The 22,077-nt window shown below is 37.5% G+C and overlaps 1 protein-coding gene across 11 annotated transcripts in view; it reads left to right on the forward strand.

The window, feature by feature from the left end:
• The window catches only part of MORN1 (MORN repeat containing 1), a 317,167-nt gene that overhangs the window by 34,929 nt on the left and 260,161 nt on the right, over window positions 1–22,077 (forward strand). For all 11 annotated transcript variants that reach the window (XR_005590384.1, XR_005590385.1, XR_005590381.1 and 8 more), the window contains one exon: window positions 1,488–1,678. Coding sequence is in view for 3 of the 11 variants with exons in the window: in XM_039509147.1 (XP_039365081.1) it covers window positions 1,488–1,678 (191 nt within the window). In the remaining 8 variants the exon portion in view is untranslated. The remainder of the gene's footprint in view (window positions 1–1,487; window positions 1,679–22,077) is intronic.

Below are 22,077 nucleotides of genomic sequence, written 5' to 3' on the forward strand. Positions count from 1 at the left end.
TTGAAAGAAGCCATTTTGTTCTTCAGACATTAAATTCTACAAATATTACTGGTGAGGTAGAAAAAATATATTGAGTAAGTGTTAAGCCTAAGCCCCATTTTCAGAAATAAATTAGGTACTTAGGCACCTAAAATGTTGTCTGCATGGGAAAGTTATGCCCGTTTAAACTAAGGTGTGAATTTAAATAGGCAAAGTTCTACTGATATAACTGGTAAAACTTTCCTATGTAGACAAACCCTTAATTCCATTGTAAATGACTCCTCCTAAATCACTTAGACAACTGTGAAAATTTTACTCTTTGTGACAGTTTTGTTTTAAACCAAGCATGTGTTCTGATTACTGGGTAGTTTGTTTCTCCATAGTCACTGACTATGGTCTTTAAAATGGTCTTTAACAGCTGGCTCTGTCAAAGGCTGGTAAATCATGGTTGCCACTGAAAGTTCACTGTTTACAATAAACATGTGCATGTGCTGTACTTTCTTTAAAAAAAGTAAGTCCCCTAACATTGCTATGTTTTTGAAAATGTTGCCCATGGTTGTTTAAGTATGTTTCCGTCAAAACATGACATGGAGTCCTTTGTCTGAGAGGATTTTTCTTTTAAATAGTAAATTATAGCTGCTCAATCAAGGGATTCCTTAACTATGAAAATATAGCAGCCACGATTTTCAAAAACAGAAGCCTTAAAGTTAAGATTCTAAATCCCAGTTTAGGATCCTAAATAAGTGATATGATTTTTCAAAGTGCAGATCAACCAGCAGCTCCCATTGCAGTTAATGGGAGCTACTAAATGTTCGGCACTTTTGAAAATCAGCCTGCATATTTAGGATCCTAAATCAGGATTCATGACTGAGATTTTCAGAGCCTAAGTGAGTTTGGCACCCAGTTCCCATTGAAATTTGAAGTGGTTTGAACCCTTAACTCCCTTGAAAATCCCAGCCAACATATTGCTCAACATATATTGTAGAGTAACATATTTCTCTTTTCTCCCTCAAGGGTAATGGCTGACCATAGGTGAAAATATTACTCAATATCTTTTATCTAGCTAAACACTTAAAAATCCTTACTCTCAGCAGCACTCTATGACATGAAATGTAATCCACAGTAAACATTCTCTTTCAAGTTGCTCAGTTTTAATCATTTTATGATGATTATCAGGACAGGTCGTCATTGTGACTTTGTGTACCAGTTCACCAAGACCTGACAGACATGAGATAAGTAACCCAAATAAACTTGGTGTACAAAGGTTTAGGGCTACACTGTTTGCTGACAAAATCAGATAGACTAAAGTCATGTGACATCAGCTAGTTTCTCAGTACTGTATGTTATGTTGTATATATCACAATATATATACACAGTTGTAACTTTCATTCACTGGATATTTTATGGTCGTGATGGTAAATTCCATATTATATCTGGATTATTTTATTAAAATCTTAAAACCTATCAGCACAAACAAAGTAAAATGTCAACCCTATTTTCTTTCACAGTGGATTTGAGTGTATTAGCTATCCTTTGATGGATGCTGTGTCTGGAAGCTGGGAACTGAAAGCTGCTGTCCCTATATCTGGCAAATCTGGATTTGCACTGGCTGATTTACCAATCCCTAAGGGAGATACAGAGCCAGAATCCAGATCAGACACCCTGCTTGGAATGGGAGATGCCCCTAGCACCGAGGATGGTGAGTAGAGATAATGGATTAGTCAACTGCTCAGCTTTTTAGTTAACTGAGAAACAAAAGGTATCTTTACGCAGGAGTAAAACAACTCAGAAAAATAAGAGACAGCTTTTGTGATGCAAATAAGTGGCTCTCAAAGCATTTTAACAGCAGAAGTGATTTCCACTGACTTTCTTATAATAAATGGAATACATTTCATAGAAATATTTAATTTCTGTTTTATAAAAAACAACCTCTTCTCCAAAGCTTCTACTTCAGTTATTTTGTTCAGTCAAAATACACTGGTTCACAATGAATTAGATAAAGGCGCTGCAACAATCACTTAGACAATCTAAGTTCACTCACTGTGGTAGAATGAAAGATGGGCCTAAACCATGAAATGTAAATGTGAATCCAGAATTTTGACCCTCTCTCCCACTGCCAGCATTCAGAGGCATTGGTGCTGGTTCAGCCCATCTCTAGTAACAACTGTGACTTCAAATGCAGCAGATGCAGGGTCCTGAGTAAAGTGAAAGTGCCTCTAGCCCCTTTAAGATATTTTTAATTAATTGAAATCAGTTTAAGATAAACACCTTTTAAGTAGAAATATGTTTCATTTTTTCCCCTCCCAGTTTTGTCCTTGTTGCTTGCAATATGTGGTGTATGAATTTTTGGGAAATGGCCAACAAGCTGTAACCTGTGAGCTTATTTTGAGGCTATGGAACCACAGTCCAGTATTCTCAATCCCATGTTGTCAAAAGTCATGAGATTTAAAAAATAGTAAATTTGGGATCTTTTTATTTGCCTGCTGGTTTGAGAAATTAGGGTCTATATCTTCAAGCTTTACTTTGTAATTATAAGGACTAGAATGTTCTCCTTTTTAGAAAGTGAAAATTGAGATTTTCACATAATCACCCAGTTTAAGGAGGCAGGGCTTTAAGAAAAACATAAAATAGCTCGAGACTCATGATAAAATCACCAGAGTTGGCAACTCTGTTGGTCAGATTTCCCTTAATCTTTCCTGACCATTTCATACATCAGACTCTTGTATTAATAAAATGAGTTATCACATGTAAAAAGCTTCACAAATAGTTCACTGCTGTGTCCTCCCATGTATGAATCATACAGTTCATTCAATTACAAAAATCTCTTTCTTGTGGCTGGCACTTCACATACCATCACAAAGGGTGCATTTCAAGGGGAGCCATTTCATCAGAATTTAGGAGAGATGGGAGTACACAGAACAGAGAGAGGGAAAGTTGCTTGTTGTTTTTAAATATTAGGTCTATGAAATAAATAAAATTAAAATAGGAAAATGTGGAGTTACAGAACAGTAATTTGAAATAGTCTACTGGTGAAATCATGTACGGTTCTTGGAATGTAAGACTTCTATTTAAGGTATTTAAATGGAACCCATTACCATAGTGTCTGAGTGCTTCGCAGTCTTTACGGTATTTATCCTCGCAATACCCCTGTGAGGTAGGCAGTGCTGTTACCTCCATTGTATGGATGGGGCACTGAGACCCAGAGAGGCTACGTGACTTGCCCATGGTCACACAGGAAATCTGTGATGGATTAGGGACTTGAACTCCTAAGTCCTATGCTAATGCCCTAACGTCCTCTTGTCCATCTCATTACCTCTTGAAGGAATTATAGCACAGTAAGTCGTAGTTGCATGTTCATCCTATATAATATATATATATTCAATACTTAGATTGTTATTCCATTTTCCTACAGGACAGGGAGTAATGATTGAACTAACACTTTCTTTATAAACATGCTGGTATTGCTTTACCACCCTATTATTCTTGGAATTATTCATGGGAGCCTAATGCTGAGGCTTGGGAGTTGAATCAAAGTTTAATCACGGCAGTTTATTGTGAACAGTAATATTAAATCCTCCCATATAACTTGATACATTGTAAATACATGATTTGCATCTTAATACGGTCAGTGGAGTAACAAAGCTGGTGGTAGTTACGAGTTAGTTGAAAAAACAAAATAAACACCATCTATCTTAGAGGTTTATTTTGATAGCCCCAGCTTGTGTGTGACACTGTGGCTTTCAAAAATCACCAGTTTGTGCAATTTTTTTTGTCATTTGTTTTTTAACTCACTAAAGTAAATATTGATAATGAAGAAGAATCCTTATTTACCACATGAACTAATGTTAAATTATCACCACAAGATTAGGGTTATTAAACAAATGTGTCTCACTCTTGCTGGCTCATTCCGGGCCATTTGATTAGCGAATTTTCAGGTCATAGGTAAAAATATTTTTTCCCTTTCATGGGACATTGAAGCAGAGAGTCTGGAGTTGAAATCCCTACTACAATATTTGTAACTAACAGCTTTCCTGGTACAAGCATAATCCAGGCTGTTGGCTACCACAGAGGGAGGGTCAGGTAGATGACTGATTCCTGTCATCCTTGTAAGTGTGAATAGTAACAGTATTGTATTTTTTAACTCCTTAGTCACTCTCAACAGAACACACATCACTTTTCTTTTCATCAGAATGGATGGAAGTCTTGCACCTAGTTCAGCTGATTTCAGTTTCTTTAGAGAGAGGGCTAAATGCTCAGCTTCAATGAAGCATGGGAAAGACAAATGTGACTCTAAGCAACCTTTCCACCCTAACCTTCTCATCCCGGGACTGATCTTGGGCCACAGCTCAAATTGGAACAGCCTGAGGGCTGCTTTAATTGTGCCAGTTTGTAATGGTCCCTTTGTATGGCCATTACACCAGCGAGGATCTCCAGAGCACGGCACACTCCCTTTTACCCAGAATTCTGCTATGCAGACATGCCATCTGGAGCAATGGTGACATTAGCATGGGCTGGGAACTTTTGACTTTTCCCTTAGCTAACCTTTTCATTCACCATGTCTAATGAATGTATAATCCTTCTACCTACTGCCTACCCATAATTAACAATTCACTTTTCTATTCCTCTTTAACCATAATTGGAGGATCACATTTGGGCAGAAGCTGGATTGAGCATAAATAGGGGTACCAGCATGTTTTGGGTGATCCCATCAGGATTTGCAGAATCTTGGCTTTTGTTTTAAAGAAAAATGAATTTTTAATTCTTCTGGTTCGGAAGAACACCTACTGGGTGTGACTCTATGCAGAACCATCTGCCTGAGTGTGCAGAAGCAGACAGAAACAATGGGACAATTCTGCCCTGGTGTAATTTCACGAACTTGTGAGTGGGTTGTGAATGTGACAGACAGGAAAGAAGAGAGAGGTACTAGGGGAAGAGAGTCAGTAATTTAGGAAGAGGAGGGAAGAGATTGAGGAAGAAGAGAAAAGAAAGGAGGGCAGGACAATGGGTGAGATTGAAGGGCAGTATACACAACAGAAGAAGAGTGTGATGGCAGGACATGGAACAATTATTGTACAATATAGAAAAATAAGAATGGGAGAAATGATTTGGAGAAGAGATAAATAGTATAAAAGGTACATAAAAAATGGAGTGAAGACAATGGAGAAAGAGAAGGAAGAAAAAGCATGAAAGAGATAAGTCAGATCAGCATTTGTTTATTAATTAATAATAAATTTAGTGCAAAAATGTTGCAATGACGGACCCTTTGTTTATTAAAAAAAAGTGGGGAAAAGAACAGTGGACTGGGAAGCATATAGTGGAATTCACCCAAGGCAGGATCCACATACTGCAGAGATGGGTGCAGAGAGGTGTGTAATAATAATAGTTAATAAATTCCCAGGGCCTGCCCTGACGGTAGCTATTTCTAATTAGCACTGCTAGCATAGAGGTCCGCTCATTACAGTGGAACATAGGAATTGCCAGACTGGGTCAGACCAGTGTCCAGTCCTGTCTCCAGTCTCGAAAAGTGGACTGCACTAGGGATAACCTGACTCCAAGGACGGTTCCTCCTCCTCCTCCCTATAGTGGGTGCTTTATGCCCTTAAATATGAGGGGGTTTATCCCTTCCAAAAATCTTGGTGGGTTTGTTGTTTTTGTTTGAATGGGGGGCAGAGGATTACTCTTGTTAAGCATATAAGCGTATGCCTACACTGCAGTTAAACACCCGAGGCTGGCCCTTGTCAGCTGACTTGGGCTCGCAGGGCTTGATCTTAAAGGACTGTTTTAATTGTGGTGTAGATGTTCGGGCTCCAGCCCAATCCTGAACGTCTACACTGGAATTGAACAGCCCCTTAGCCGGAGCCCCACGAGCCTGAGTCAGCTGCTATGGGCGAGCTGCAGGGTTTTAACTGCAGTACAGACCCTAAATGTCTAATTCCTTTTCTAAAATCCTGCTACAGTCTTGGCCTCCATGATGTATTGTGGCAGTCAGGTCCACAGTCTAATTATACATTTTGTGAAAAAGTATTTCCTTTTGTTGGTTTTGAATTTGCCCCCCCTTCATTTTCACTGAATGTCTCTTTGTACTTGTCTTATGACACAAGAAGATAAATAGAAGATCACATTCTATCTTCATTATTTTGTACACCTTTTATCATGTCATCTTTTAGTGGGGCTTACTACACCAGTATAAAGCCTGACCTTTCCCATAGCTGCTGTGGATTGGAGTTGCAGCTGCGCCATGCTAGTTGTATAGATATTGAGAGCCACTGGATCTATCAAAACACAAACCAATGGCCTCTTCTTTATCCTGCGTCATTATGGCTTTTGTGCTAGTCTTTGTGGGGATGATGATGATGATGTGGAGACTCTTTGCTTTGTGTGTAGGGGGCTTCACCTGCATTTCCCTCTGCAGCCCTATGTGGGGCTTAACTAGTGCAAAGAGCTTAGTGCTATCAGTGAATTTCAGCCAAAATAAATAAGGCATAATATACAACATTGTAGTATGGACAAGTATTGAAAATGTAATAAGAAGTGGGGCCAAAGCACATCTTTTTACATTTTGAATGATTGCTTCCGAAAGGTTCATTTGACTATTAGGTTTGCAACTTTCCACCATGGAGATTTTTTTTCCTGGCCATTGTTTTATTGATTATGCTCTCATTCTTCTCAGCAGGGTTCATCTCTGGTTTTGAGAGAAATGCTGTTTAGCTCTCAAAATGCCTCAAGAATAACTTCTGTTGATGAGTAAATTATGAGGTCCTTGAGGCTTTCATGCACCACAGTCTGGAGTATGGTTGTAATAATGCAATAATGAAAATTCATGCAGTTCTATCCACTATTGATGAACTGTCAGCGAAATAGAATTCGGAAAGGTTCTGTTGTATAGTAGTAACACATATGTACCCTTTTATTTCAAATATGGATGGTTTTCCATATTTCAAAAAGGTAATGAGATCCAAATTTAGCAAAGATGGATTAGATGTAATTCCTTTGGAGAGTCTCCTTAGTAACTATATAGTTATACATATCACAGATTTAACCATTCATTTCTAGCTGTTTCCTGATGTTAGAGAAGTAAATTAGTTTTGTAAAAATGAGTCTTTTTGGTTTTTAGTTTTGTTTTCTTCTTATAATATCAGTCATAGCAGCAACAGTTTTATGTTGAAATATGAATAATTTTCCAAGGCTCTTTTTGAAAAGTTAATAATGGCTGTTTAAAATAGCACTAGACAAATTACCAAATGGAATCAGAGCAGCAATACTAGTTTGTTTATTTCAGTTTATGTAACGCTAATGGAAGTGATGCATGCATGTTAAGGGAGAATATTCCTCTTATGTTCTTGATGTTTTTACAAGACTTCAAAGTGCAATATAAAAGAGATTTCTAAGCATTGATAATAGCAACATGGTTTTGCTAGTTGTCCAGCTTCTCTTAATCCCTCTGATTTAAATTTGGTTTATAGCATCACATTTTCTGCTGCATCAGCTACAATATTTCTCATATTTGTGAAGCGAAGAACTATTTATTGTGTTATATGTCTTACATTTTGGGGAATTTATAAGACAGAGCAACAAGCTTTCAATTGAAAGCAGGACTAGGAATGCATGGAGCTTTCATATTCAGGCCAACCCAAACGTATCACTGATTGATTGTTTAGGAGATAGGAGCTTTTAAAAGTTCAGATTCTCTTTCTCATTGTTTTTGTGCCTAGTGTTCAGTTTTAAATATTCCATCCTCTAATTCAGGCCTGTTGTTAAAGTTTTACCATACTAACGCCATTAAATGTGCAATCCTATCCCTCAGTCTGCTGAGTCACAAAAAAGGAGAGTGTTGTTTTGGTTATTTTTGTGTTTGTATTGTTTTATAACACTATTGGATTCTCTTCTCATTTCACCAGAATGTCACTTCAAATGATGATATATTGAGCTTAAATAAGAAACAAAAGGCATAGAAATCAACTACTGAGCCATCGCTTATTACTCCATCTCTTTAATTAGGGAGACAGAAGAGAGCCCACATGCTGCTAAAATAAGTTACCTCATAGGCAGAAACCAACCATAAAACCAACAAACGATATAGCTGGGAATTCAAACAATTGGAGTTCTTGCCAATCCATGTTATCTTTTATTAACAAAATCCAAATACAACAAGCTACTTTTCCTTTCATCACACAGTGTCTAAGACCCTGGTCCAGCAAAATACTTGACCATGTGCATAAACTTTGAGGAATTGGGTCCTAGAAGAGTAGATCTCACGATCAAATCTGTAAAATATAATATTCTATATATCTATATTTAAAATACATTGTTTGTAGCAGTTTTTATATTACCAAAAGAGTTTCACCAATGGTAGTTCAGTAAAGAATGTGTTTGTCTACTAAGGAAGTAACTGGGGAGCATAATTTACTGTCATCTTGACCTTCTAATTGTCAATACTGTGTTTGACTTGTAGAAGTTTTTGACATGTCAATGTGTTGGGGTTAGGGGTGAAGGGAGTGGATGTGGCCAAGGAGTTCCCTTTACTGTATTGTAATTTCTAAACTGATAAAGTAAACCAGAAAAAGGTGAACTGAACATTTACTAAAGAAATATGTTCTGAGAATGTTTTGACAGAAGATGCATAATTTACTGCAACACAAGCATCTGATGGCACATAGATACTTTCTGCATGATATTCAATAAAAAAGTAGTTACTATAACAACTGACTCACCATTTGTATCTCCAAGAAAGAGTACATCTTAAAAGAAAATACATGAGGTCACATGCATTCTATAGTGTTGTTGAAAAACATGTAGCAAAATAAATAAATAAACACATTCTCTCTCACTGATGTTAAGGTTGATTTTTAACAAGTTGTAATTTTGCTAACCAGATTAGGAGACTATACTTTTTTCATTCCTTGAGCATTATTAGAAAAAATAGCAGCGAAATGTTGTGTTTTCTTTTGTTTTAAATAGACCTTGTTTGAGTGTCTCATCTCTAATCACTGTAGGGAGTCATCTGTCTAGACAGCTGACCAGACAGACACTAGTATAAACACTGGTATAAAAAGAATAATCAGGAGCCTTCTCATTCTGCCTTGAAGATTTTTTTTTACTTTAAAATAGATTGATCTGAATCTGCTACTTTAAAATTACCATTGAGGGTCTGATTCTGCTCAGATTTGAAGTCAATAGGCGTTTCACCTTTGACTTCTGTATTAGTATGATCAGGCTCTTAATCTACTTTCTTTAATGCCTGCTGCCAGATCCTCAGAGCTAACATCAAAGCCCACTTCTCCCCATCAATGCTTCCCACTCCTCCATTGAAGTCCTCAGTGCTAAAACTCTTGACATCATCAATGTAGGTTGCCTCAGGACCATCATTTCTTTGAAGACATGATATTCATTTCCACTACAGACATATGTTCTGCTGCAAAGGTTTTCAGCTCCACCCTCTATTTCCCCTGGGCCAGGATGAATAAAGAATTCCTAAGAAGTTAGATTATTTGAAATCTCGTACTTACATGTCTCTTCCTCTGAAGAAGCTCCGAATTCTACATCCTACAGATATATTTTTAACTTCTCTCCCATTTGTTGCTTTTATTTATAGCTTTGCTTTTACCTGAACTAAATTGTTCAACCAACATTTGCCACCTATATTGGCCAACCAGTGTCCACTGCCATTTTGATCATACTTCTGTCTATCTAGGTTCTTGTATGCTTCCATCACTGTAGAACCTGATACATTTTGTGTGAAAAATCCTGTTTTTTCTATATCAGCACTTTATTTTAATCATCCTTTCTCCTGTGAATGCTGTGGGCCAAATCCCATCTGTCTCACAACACTTCCAGTGAAATAAAATGTGTGGGTGAAATTTTGGAACCATTAAAGTCAATAGTAAAACTCCCATTGACTTAAGTAGGGTCAGACTTTCATTCTGCATGTGTAAAGCAAGCAAAATGTAGCCCTATATAGAGTTTTCCCATAGTTACTGAGGATTCCTAAAGGTTCCGTCTTTTGGGATTCTGTACTCCAGGAAAGCTCAGTAGTTCTTTGAGCTTTACTGGATTTAGAGATCGTCACTATCTCTGTCTTCTCCAGAGATTTTTCTTTCCACTCTGTCAATTGGAAGCTTTATGCTTTGGACTCTTCTTTCTTGTAAATAAAAGATGCAGGTATCAAAAACTAAGATTTCCTATAGCAACAGGATGAGAAACTAATATACATAATGCCTACAATAATCTTATTCTCTATACATTCCTTACTTCTTGAAAGTTGTTTAAAGAACTTTATTAGTGTTGTGACAATGAGGAACTGTTGAAATCCACATAGTTATGAATATTATTTTTGTGTGTGGAACCTTCCCAAGAATCTTTGATCTTCCCATTTGTTTTTCACTATCTTGCACCTGAAACCAGGTGGCCTAGGAGCCAAATTCAGATCTGGTGTAAATGAGCTCTAGGAATATTGAGATATACATTTACTACCCTTGAGTGAATTGTAGGAACAAGGAATAGAGTGTAATGACACAGCCAGGACAGTAAACCTCATGAGATATTGTGTAATATCTCAAGATATCTCTGTTATACTCATCTGAGCAAAGTGTGGCTATTGTAATATTTCATTGTTAATCTCATGAGATTTTTCAGTAACACTGGTAATAGCAATACAGCATTTGCCTTTCCCACTGTAATTTCTTTTAATATTGCTTAAAATGACACTGTCAAGGTTTATAAGCCCCAGAATTGATCTATCTTAATATTACAATAGGTGGATGAAAATCTTCTGCATTCTAAGTTCCTATACTTTTTAAAAAATCTGCCACTCAGAAATAATGATAAAAGGCTTATTTTTATGGGACTCGCAAAGGACATGTTGAATGCTCCCTCAACTGCCTCTGCAGCAGCTGGAACAAAATATTATAAATGCTATTCCCAGACCAGTGCTCTTATTCCCACAGTTTTATGTGAACGTAAAGAAGTATTGGCATTAGAAGCTTTGTTGGAGGAATGTACAGAGAAAAATTATCACGTTAACTTTGAGTCCATTTAGAGCAAAGCTAAAACTATGTTTGCAGATTAAAAATAATCTGCAAGGGGAAAATTATTTATATGCCTGAAGGAAGTTAAGAATAAAAGGAATTGTAAATACGAATTGTTTCATAATAGTGATGCACTTTACAAGTGAGGTAAATATCATTGTCTCCATTATACATATGTGGAAACTGAGGCACTGTGAGGTAAAGTGCTTGCCCATGGTCACCCAGAAGGCCAATGGCAGGAGTATAAATTACGTAGCCTGAGTCCCAGACCAGTGTTATTTCTACTAGGCCCTATTGCTTCTCTTTTTAAAATGTTACTGCTGTGTTATGTACACATCAGAATGCTTTTCATATTGGATTTTATTTTTTATTATTTGCTACAGTACCTATCATCCTAGCAGCTAGATGTTTTCATTGCAAAAATTAAAACACATAAATTACATGTATTATTCATGATAGGAGGCAGAAATAAAATAGAAACTACCATCTCTATTCTTTATCGAGAACTGGTATCTTAGCTCTTGGGAGGGAGAAAGACCTGACCCAGAAGCAAAGCACTAAATGAAATAAATGAGTCTCAATCTAATGCCCCCCAGACTCATACTATAGCAGATGGCCAACAGGAATCCATTCCAAAGATGAGAAACTCAATTGACAAATCCTGCCTGCTGACTGGGAAAGATCAACAAAACAGAGCCAACATGCTCTAAACCCTTACTTTAGCAAGTGAGATTTCAGCGTAGCACTTTTTTCAAGGGAGCAGCTGAGTAAGGACTTTATACAATCAGAGCCCAAAATTGTAGCTCCCAAAGTGTTTCAAAGGCACCTTGTGTGTTGTGTTCGTGGACTGAGTTGCGATTTTTAAAAATATTTAAATGGCAATTATAAAATGCAACTGTATTTTTTCAAGCAAGATAATTTTGTTCTGTCCCAGTATAGATAGTATGTCACCATTCTTTTGTTAGACACACAGCCAAGAAAACATAGCACAAAAAGGATTATGTTATTGTAGTATATGCACTACTTGCTCTATTTCTGTTCCTGAAAGGGTTGAGTGACATTTAAATTCAGGTATTAGTCATTCACCTTACATAGGTGGCGTCCGATTCAGACCCCTTCCCCTCCTCCCCCACTTCCTGCAGTGTTCACAGAGCTGCTAAGGCACAATATGTATCCAGTAGAGAATAGAAGCACTACCTGCTCTTGTTCAAGATTAATCTCCTTTCCAGGACCAAGGTCCTCTGTAGTGCAAGGGAGGTATGGTTTACACCTCTCTGTGCTAAGCAGAATATAACTGGCCTTTAGCCTTTGAGTCTATGAAAAATGTCTGATCAGCCTGCAGATGCAGTGATTGAATAGAAACATGCTGCACAGCCATGAGAGCTCAAGTTTCAATGCATGATGATAGCCTGACCCCTGGTCACAAAGGGTTATTCTGATTTCGGCCCAACCCTGGTTCCAGTTAAGACATTAACAAAATGTTCATTGACTTAAATGTAACCAAGATTTGGCCTGCTAACCAAAAATTACTGCTAGTGGGAAAAAATGGTAAATGGCAGTTCTTGAATTCAGAGGGTTAACACTTTTTTGCATTCATTTTTGAGTCCACTCTCCCCTTAAGATTTCTGAGGTTATGAGGTCACTCTCCATCTGTGGTTTGCTCAGTCTTAACATTTGTTAAAAATAAGTACACTATAATGTTGGGAAATCTTTGTGTCAGGCAAGCCATCTGTCTAAAGGGGAAGGGAAATCCTGCTTGTACAGGTTTATATCTGGAAAGCGTATAGAAGTCAGTGACCTGGGCCCACATGTGTATAAAAGGATTAAGGGGGGAGGTGGAGCAGGAAGAGGAAGGAGCATCTTACAGTAACCTGTGATGTGTCTATATTTCTTTTCTCTGTTTGACTAAAAGTCTAAATAAGCTTGTGAGAGTTCCCGTCTGTGACCTCTGATACATTTCTGTAATCTCATTTCTCCACCACAACAACAGGGCTATAAAGTGATGATTAATGTGTTTGCCGATTTTGCAATTAAAAACCCTGGGCTAGTCCTGAACATGCTGATTCTATTAGATTAACAGGGAGTGCCAGAGATGTGGCACTAATTGTGATAAAAGGGGTCTTGGTGTTTCTCAAGCACATCCCCATTAACTCAGTTTAATGAGGCATCACTTTGAAATTAGACTCTTGCTATACAAATTTCTTCTCCACTTTCACTTGTACTGCTACTTTTCTACATAAGATACTTTTTCTAATATTTCTGTCCTGAAAACAACATATAATATGTGTGTGGTGAATTAGAATTTATAATGATACATACTTTCGTGAAATACTTTGGAAAGGTTTGAGTTAGCTTAGAGATAATGCCCTGCATTCTGCCTTATAGTGATGGAGTTGTGCTCACTTCTCTTTCTGGTCTCTTGTTCCCTGAGATAGCAGGCACTTAGCACTAGAGATGCTAAGTGCTGTGATTGTTGGGGGGGTCAGGAATGAAGCTCTTCAGTTTACTCCAATTGTGATCCCTTAGACCAATGAATGATCAGTGAATCTCTGATGGGAGTCCATCCAGTTTTCTTTAGCAAAAAGAATTGTGAATACAACACAAGATCTTGAAATTCATCTTATAATATGGGTGAGATGAAGAATGATATACACCAGCATCTGACAAACACCATGGGAGACACATGAAGGAGCATGTTAGTCAATGACAGTTGAAATGACTCAATTTTGAAAGACAAAGTCCTCACTAATCTAGGATCAAAGTTCCTGCAGGACCATCTACCACCCTGTGTCCTGTCAAACCAAATTATAACATTGACATAATTATGGACTGGACCAAGAGGCTGGGCCTTGTGTAAGATACTCTGTCCCTGAGAATGGCCATCTGGCATGTCTGTCCCACTGTGGCTGTTTTCAGAAATTAAAACTTTCTTTCTGCTTCAGTCATTTTAATAATCAGAATTTAACTTCTCCATTACCATCTATCCTTCTGTACATAATTCCTGTTCAAGTCATTGAGAGCTGTAGTTGTTCAGCACTGTTAAAAACAAGGCCTTGAATGTCTAAATGTAGGCACGCAGAATTAGAGGCCACTTTTGAGAATTTGTCCTATTGTGACTTGATGGAAGGTCCCAGAGGAAGTTAGTTTAATATTAGAACTGAGCTGAACGCAGAAATGTCTAGCTTCTAATGCTATGACCGCTATAATACACCTCTCTTTGAATGTCCAGTGAAAAGATTGTTGATACTGAATCTGATTAAAGGTATCTGTCTTCATATTCATTATACAATAGCATGTTGGAATATTTTATTGATATGAAACACTTTAGTTGTTTAGGTTTTGTTTCATTTTTTAAAAAACTTTCAGATTGGCTGCTCTGCATTTTGCTTCGAAGAAAAGTCTATCTCATGCATATGGAAGATTGCCAGATACTCTAAACCCTATTTTGGTTAAATTACAGTACCCAGATTTTAGTAACAAAGCACATTGATTTTATATTCAAAAAGATTTTTATATTTAGTCTGTTAACCTTTTGTAATTCCCACCCACAGCTTTAAACTGTAGAACATTTTTTATGCTAATTGTTGCCAGTAGGGTATCTGCCATGGCCCCTTAGTAATTTAAATCCATTGAATCGTAATGCAGGTGCTGATAATTGCAGAACTGTTATTGTCTGACTGGCTGCAGCATATACATTTCAAACAATTCCTTGCAAATTGGATTTGAGAACATTAAAAAAAATCACATCATTAAAGATAACCTTACATTATAGTAAAAAAAAAAAAAACCTAACAAAAAACAACAAACTGAAATTGTATTGCGGAATTGTCTTTCTCATCTGCAAGATAGTTTGAAGTATTTTGGCTTTAAAGCATTCATCAGTGTGACAGTTTCTAGGGGCTTGACAACAATTATGTAATTTAAAAAAATCCGTATTAGTTCATTCCTATTACAACTGTACTGGAATTTGTAGCTAATAGTTTCCGGAAAATGAAATCAGGTCTTGTATGGCAGCACAGTCCAATGAATAAGGTGCTGGAGTGTGAGTCAGGAGATCTGGGTTTTAGTCTCAGATCTGCTGCTGACCTGCTATGTGGCCTGGGGCAAATCACTTGACTTCCCTATATCTCCATTTTCCCAGGTATAAAATGGAAATAATGATAATTACACTCCTTTTTAAAATACTTTGAGAACTATGGATCAGGCCCTATAAGAACTAAGTATTAATTTTTATTTATTGTATCAGCAACCTCTACCCCAAGTTCAGATGTGACTGTGGCATATTAAGAATCCATATTCTGAGTGGTTAATAAACATCTTGTCCTGAAATCACAATGCTTTGAGGTTTAAGTTTGGGAAAATATTTATTGTAGAATAATTTTTAATGGATTGTTGACCCCTCTCACAGTGGAATACTTGTTTTCACAAAGTGCTTTGCTGTGGGAGAAATTCACCTATGAAAAAGGTGAGAGAGATCTCCAGTGCAATGGAGTCAGTGTTCAGCAGAGATGGCAGCTCATTGTGGAGCGGGTGCTCTGTTTTTTTTAATCAAAAATAGGATCTTTTGGGTCCTGTTGTCATTGAAAAAAGATCTCTTCTTTCTTTTAATTTTAGCAAAACATAAATGTTTTTGAAATTTTGAAATTTAAAATTTTTTTTTTTTATTCTCTCAGCACAAAATAAACAAGGCTTGGTCTCTACCCTGAAGAGCTCACAATCTAGGTAGAGGTACAATGAGTGTTAGGGAGCAAGGGAAAGAGTTAAAGGTTCCAGGAGGGAATAGGCGGTGAGACCCAGCTTGGATTGGGGACTCAGTGTATTCAAAAGGTGTTGCTACTTCGCTGCTCCTTAGCTCTGGCTATTGAGGTTTCCTCAGGGAGCTCTGGGTTTCTATGCTCCACCATCGCAAGCCTTGATACTGGTGGGCATGTTGAGGAGTGGTTGCATGGTAGTGGTGATAGAGTGCCTGGTTCCAGTGGGTTTGGGGTGAGGTAAAGGAGAGCAATCTGCCTGCCTTTGCCTCTGCCCACCTGCAACTGTTCTGCTGGTGGCAGTTGCTGAAATTTCGGAAGACCAAGGTTTTTTTTTAACTCTTCCTCTGGCATAGTTGGTGCTGGTGGCCCTGTGTTTTTAAAAATTTTAATTTCATGTTAGGATGCAAAAGCTGTCATTTTTGTAAGCACTTTATGAAAAACAAAATTTGGTGGCAGTGAAGTGGAATAGAACATTCTCAGCCCTAAGTAAATGTTCACAGATCCATGGGATACAAGCTCCTATGCTGGGTGGTGCATGGGGGTGTATGGCCCCGGATCTAGCCAGTGGTCACTACAGTCACAAGAAGACTGTTTATTTAACTCACCTTTTTCAATTCCTATTGTGACACTTCAGAAATATGTCACAGTGCACCAACACATTGTCCTGCAAGAAAGTTGTATTAAATTACTGCAACTCCCATGTGTGGATGCTTATTTCTATTTAACAGTACCTTATATTGATTTAACTAAAGTTGATTCCTCGTCATGTTAAGCTAAATTGATACAAGTCATTCTTAAATCAGAGTAAAATTGTCCACACATGGGGGTTACACTAATTTAACTAAATGGTTTAAACCCATATTGATAAATTGGTACAACTTTCTCATGTGTAAGACCAAGTTCCAATTCTTTAAAGTACTTTAAATCATTCTTGATGCACATCCTTCTGGCTAAGAGAGTTCCAATGTAGTCATGACAGCTATCCAGTCTTTGGATCTCATCCTGATCAATGGTAGATTTTTCCCCCCCTCACCTTTGTTCATAGGTATTACAACACATACAGTATGTTCAGTAAGCTCCTTTCTCTGTGGCAAGACAACTCGGATTCAACGGCATGAATTAAGGATGGAGTAGCAGCCTTAGCTCTTAATTTCATAGCTTTTGTCAAATTAATTTACAACCTTGCTTTGACATATCATAGGATTTTTTGTTTAATTGATATTAGTTTTGCAGGATTCAAATGGAACATAATTTTATAAGTTAACGGTTGATTGAAATCTTGGTCTTCATTGTTTCATGCTTTTGAGCCAGCAGTGAAAGCAAACTATTTGTTAAATCTGTTGCCTGTGTTTTACATTAGAGAAGTTTGGGTTTTGCTATTGGAAACGTGCAGTGTTTTCCTTATGGAAAATCTGGCAGTTTAGCTCTGTGTGGCTCATTTTTATTATTGGCAATTTGAACACTTCTTTCTAACATCAGCTGTATTTTTAAGTGGTACCAAGAGATAAATTCACCTTAATTATAGTTTTAGTTTTTATATATATATTTTAATTAATAGAATACCAGTTTGGCTATGTCAACAGCTTTCCAGACAGGATTTATGATGAACAAAATGAAACCAGTTTAAGCAGTATCAGCAAACTAGGCATGGGTCCTAGCTAACGATACCAGTCCTGTGCAATTTACACCAGATGGAGCCATTTCAAATGAAAAAAACAGACAGTGATTAGCCACTAAGGGATCTTTTGTGCCAGGTGCAAATTTTATTCTGGTGGCATCATATTAGATTGATGTAAACTGTTGTCTGGAAACTAAATTAGAAACAGACTTGTCATTTCTCAAAGCTTACACTAACAAACTTGGTCACTAGGTATCTAACAGTTATCTGTCCCAGAAGAAATCTACAGCTGAACTGTAGTTGGGATCTTGCCATTTCAGAACATTGGCAAAATACAGTAAGTTTTATAAAATTAATAGTTTAAACTTATTTGAATGTGTGTACTGTACATGTATTTTCCATTGTTTGGCCCAAATGACATTAGCATTCCACATGTTAGCAACCAGGCATAGCTACAGACATTCTTTAACATTGGCTTAAACGGAATGTTTGTATTTAATATATATTACAGATCAATGTGCAAAATACTAAATTACTCCTTGGCCATTGCCTTCAGTTTCTAATATGGTCTCCAGAGGCTTCCACTGGCACAGTTTTGCCATTGTCTTTAACACTTACAATGTTGTCTCCTTGGGTTTCCACTGGCATGTTTTCCATTCAGTGTAATTTGGAATAATCAAATTATCTGACCCTGAAATTGGGGTGTGTAATGGAAACACCAACTTATTTAAACCCAAAGGCATACAATAGGCATTACTGGCACCATTATACTATTGGATACATAGCAACTGATTTGTTAGCAGAAGGCCTTTGAAATATGGCCCAAGGGATAGAGAAGTGTTTGAAACTGTGATATAAGGGCCAAAGCCAATATAGTCACTATTTATCTTTCACTTTTGTTTAAAAAATTGATTAGTGCCAAATGTTTAGCATACATTGGTAATGAGTAACCTCCCTAACACTAAACACTGCAAAAGTTCAGTTTTATTGTCCCACAATTTTCTAGTGCTCTGCTTATTCATTAACCATGCTATATTGTGGAGTTTGGGATCAGATCTAAGTTGCTGGGTTGAAATTCATTGGCAAAGATGGTGAATTGTATGGGGGAAAGAAATTAAATAGAACATAATATCTTTTCCCCTGTCATGACTGACAGTGAACATACCCTAGAGAAAATGCTGTCCATGGGTGAGTGATATGGATATACATATTTTGCCCCAGTGCTTGTATTGTCCCAAGCAATCTGGACAGTCTCTGTTTCTTATTTGGCTTTGCTGTGAAAGATGCTGAGCCACTCCTGCAAGGTGCTGATAATCCTTAAGTCCCCTTCACTGCAATGGATATTCAGGGTACTCAGCCACTTTACAGATCAGGTCTCCACGCAGAAGACAATGTTAATCAGTTGTTTCCTTTAGGTTTTGGTAATCTGGAACATGATCTAAAATGATTTCTGAACTTTGTATCTCATAGCAACAGTTTGTTCCATTTGCCATAGTAAAAGCTGTGCACTGTTAAGCTCCTTTAAATCCAATTTGCCTGGGTTTCTGGAAGCAGTGCAGGGGTGTCAGAAAACTGATGCCTATATTTGTTCATGGCATTGTACTTTCTGGATTGAGCCCCAAAGCAGTACCTGTGATTCAGAGGTTGATCCTGACTGTACCTGAATTAAGAGGTTTGCCAACAGAAATGTTTTCTTGTTTCATGTTCCATTTACATCTCTGCCATATCAGAACTCTAGCTGTAAGGCAAGCGCAAACCAGCAGCTTTCTATTATGGTAGTAGAAAAACATAAGTGCAGAATAATCTTGGAAAGAGAGAGCGCTGGTAACTCTGGGTTAGGTGCAGTACAGAATGTACAGTTTTATTTTTTAAAAACAGCTCTTTAAAAGCACAATATCTCTAAAATAATAGAATACTCAAGAAAAAAACATGTGACAGATGTTAGTCACGTTGCTTAGTGCACTACTGCAAGGCGCTCAGGTACTACAGTGATTATTGTGGTGTAAGAATCTATATAAAATACAAGTTTTAGCAGCATGCTCTTGAAAGTGCAGGTGGAACAAACAGTGCTCTTCCTTTCAGAATACCTTTAAAGAGCCCTGTGCAATGACAAGCATCTCTTTAGAAACAGTGTACTCTCAGTGTTAAAGAATAGAAAAGAGATCAAGATTGCCTTCTGTCTTTTGCAATTCTACAGATTTATTTGAGTTTGCAGCGCTAAGATTCCTGTTTTAACTCCTTTGAGCCAAAGCTCTCCCTTGTGAGCCTGATTCTTGCAAAGTACTGAACGCCTCCTGCATGGTGCTGAGCACTCTGAAATCTGTAGGGGTTGTACTCTGCAACTTCCAGAAGGAATTCAGTGCCCTATGGGATTGGACCTAATATTAGTGTCTTTGGTACATGAATAGAGACTAACAAATTTATTTGAGCATAAGCTTCAAAACTTCAAAAGTTTTTTTTTTCCTTACTTAATTGGCCTCTCAGAGTTGGTAAGACAACTCCCACCTTTTCATGCTCTCTGTATGTGTGTATATATATATATCCTCAATATATGTTCCATTCCATACATCCGAAGAAGTGGGCTGTAGCTCACGAAAGCTTATGCTCGAATAAATTTGTTAGTCTGTAAGGTGCCACAAGTACTCCTGTTCTTTTTGTGGATACAGACTAACACGGCTGCTACTCTGAAACTTGGTACATCAATATATCCCAGCGTCTGGTTCCAGAAATTCATCTGTACTCCAAGGGTGGGATCTGCAAAAGTACTGATATGATTCAGGAGCACAGGATGCCAGTAACTTTCAGTAGTACTTGTGCTCCTAAGTCACTTGGATACTTTTGAAAATTTCAAACCATGTTGTTTGCTTTGTAATGATGGAAAATGTTGACAGCTGGCATAAAAATAAATATTGTGTTTACCTCCTGTATACATTAGGCTAAAACCCTATATTGTTAGGAACAATCCTGCACTAGGTAGGAAGGTGGATTAGAAAACTTCTGAATGTTCTCTTTCTTTTTCTTACATCTGTGTTGAAGTAAATGAAGCAAGACTCTCAGATTCATTTAACAGAAATTCGTGTGAAAAGAATTCTGCTATCATTTTGCCATTTTATTGTATGTATAATGTAAAGCAGGGGTCGGCAGCCTTTCCAAAGTGGTGTGCTGAGTCTTCATTTATTCACTCTAATTTAAGGTTTTGCGTGCCAGTAATACATTTCAACGTTTTTAGAAGGTCTCTTTCTATAAGTCTATAATATAGAACTAAATTATTGTTGTATGTGAAGTAAATAAGGTTTTTTAAATATTTAAGAAGCTTAATTTAAAATTAAATTAAAATGCAGAGCCCCCTGGACCAGTGGCCAGGACCTGGGCAGTGTGAGTGCCACTGAAAATCAGCTCGCGTGCTGCCTTTGGCACACGTGCCATAAGTTGCCTACCCCTGATGTAAAGAGAGGCAGTATTGAATTTGTTGTGGTTTATTTTGTTTCTTTTTGGATATAGGACCTGTATAGTGTGCACACAAACCACATTTACATGTACAAATATGCACTTTTGTCACAGTACTTGTGTGTATTTTGCACATGCGTTTACCTATTTGTACATGTATACACATACTTTGCAGGCATAACTTGGGTATCATAAGGGTTGATAAGGGTATCATAAATGTAGCTTTTACAATAGTATATTCCGCTTTTCAGATTGTCTTATGTTGTAAATCACGGTGTACATATGTTTAGGGGAATGATCCACATTAACGTATGTTCTGCCCATGGGAAAGTTACTGCAGCAACTGTACTAACACCGCAGAGAATCTTTTTCCATGAGACCAGTATAACATTGAGGTGATCCACTGTAACTAGAGTTAAAGAAATAAAGCTTTATAATACCGTTTTTTCCTAAATCCCTCCATATACTTGTTACTTAATTTGTCTTGTGTTCAACTTTTCTCTCCCTTCCCCCTACCCCTGACCAATCCTTTCTTTAATGAATGAAGCTTCTTGGTTAATTGAGTCTAGCATTAAAGACTAATGCAGTGTGTCTGGTCACCTTTAAATGAGACATTTCTATTACCCCTAGGACCGGTAACATTTTATTATTTTTTTTTAAAAGTTCACTTAAATGAAGAAATTATTACAGCATTTAGATTTTGCTATAAACAGCTAATAACTATTTACACCCCATTATTAGGTGTCACATCTGCAGTTTTACGATTACTGCCTTGTCACCCTAAGTGAGGGTTGCTTATTGCTGATGATTCCTCCCCCACCCTTTCCCACACCTTCTAGCTTCATGTCCTACACAGGTGATTAGTATGCTATAATTGAGTTGGTTGTAAAAAGATAATTAATTGACATTTCACTCCCAGAGAGGTCAAGCTGCCCTATCTTCTGTGGTCATTATGAGCCCAGTTATCCTGCTGGCACTCACCCCCCTGAGGTGACAGAATGACCTTTATCTTGCTGATTGAGTCATAATTGTCATAATTAAAATAGACAGGAAGGGAGGATTTAAGGAATAACTTGACAGTTTGGATGGTTTGGCTCTACTTTGCTTTGCTTTAAGGATGTGAAACCTGGGTATGTAAATCTTAATAGGAAATTTGTCTGTCTGTCTGCGGTATTTCTAATGCATCCTTCATGACAGTATCTCCTCTGTTGTCGATACCTGTTTTGTGTAGTGTTGTCCGCAATCTGGCATTACA

This window comes from Mauremys reevesii, linkage group 21, assembly GCF_016161935.1.
Source record: "Mauremys reevesii isolate NIE-2019 linkage group 21, ASM1616193v1, whole genome shotgun sequence".
Classification (NCBI taxonomy): Eukaryota; Metazoa; Chordata; order Testudines; family Geoemydidae; genus Mauremys; species Mauremys reevesii.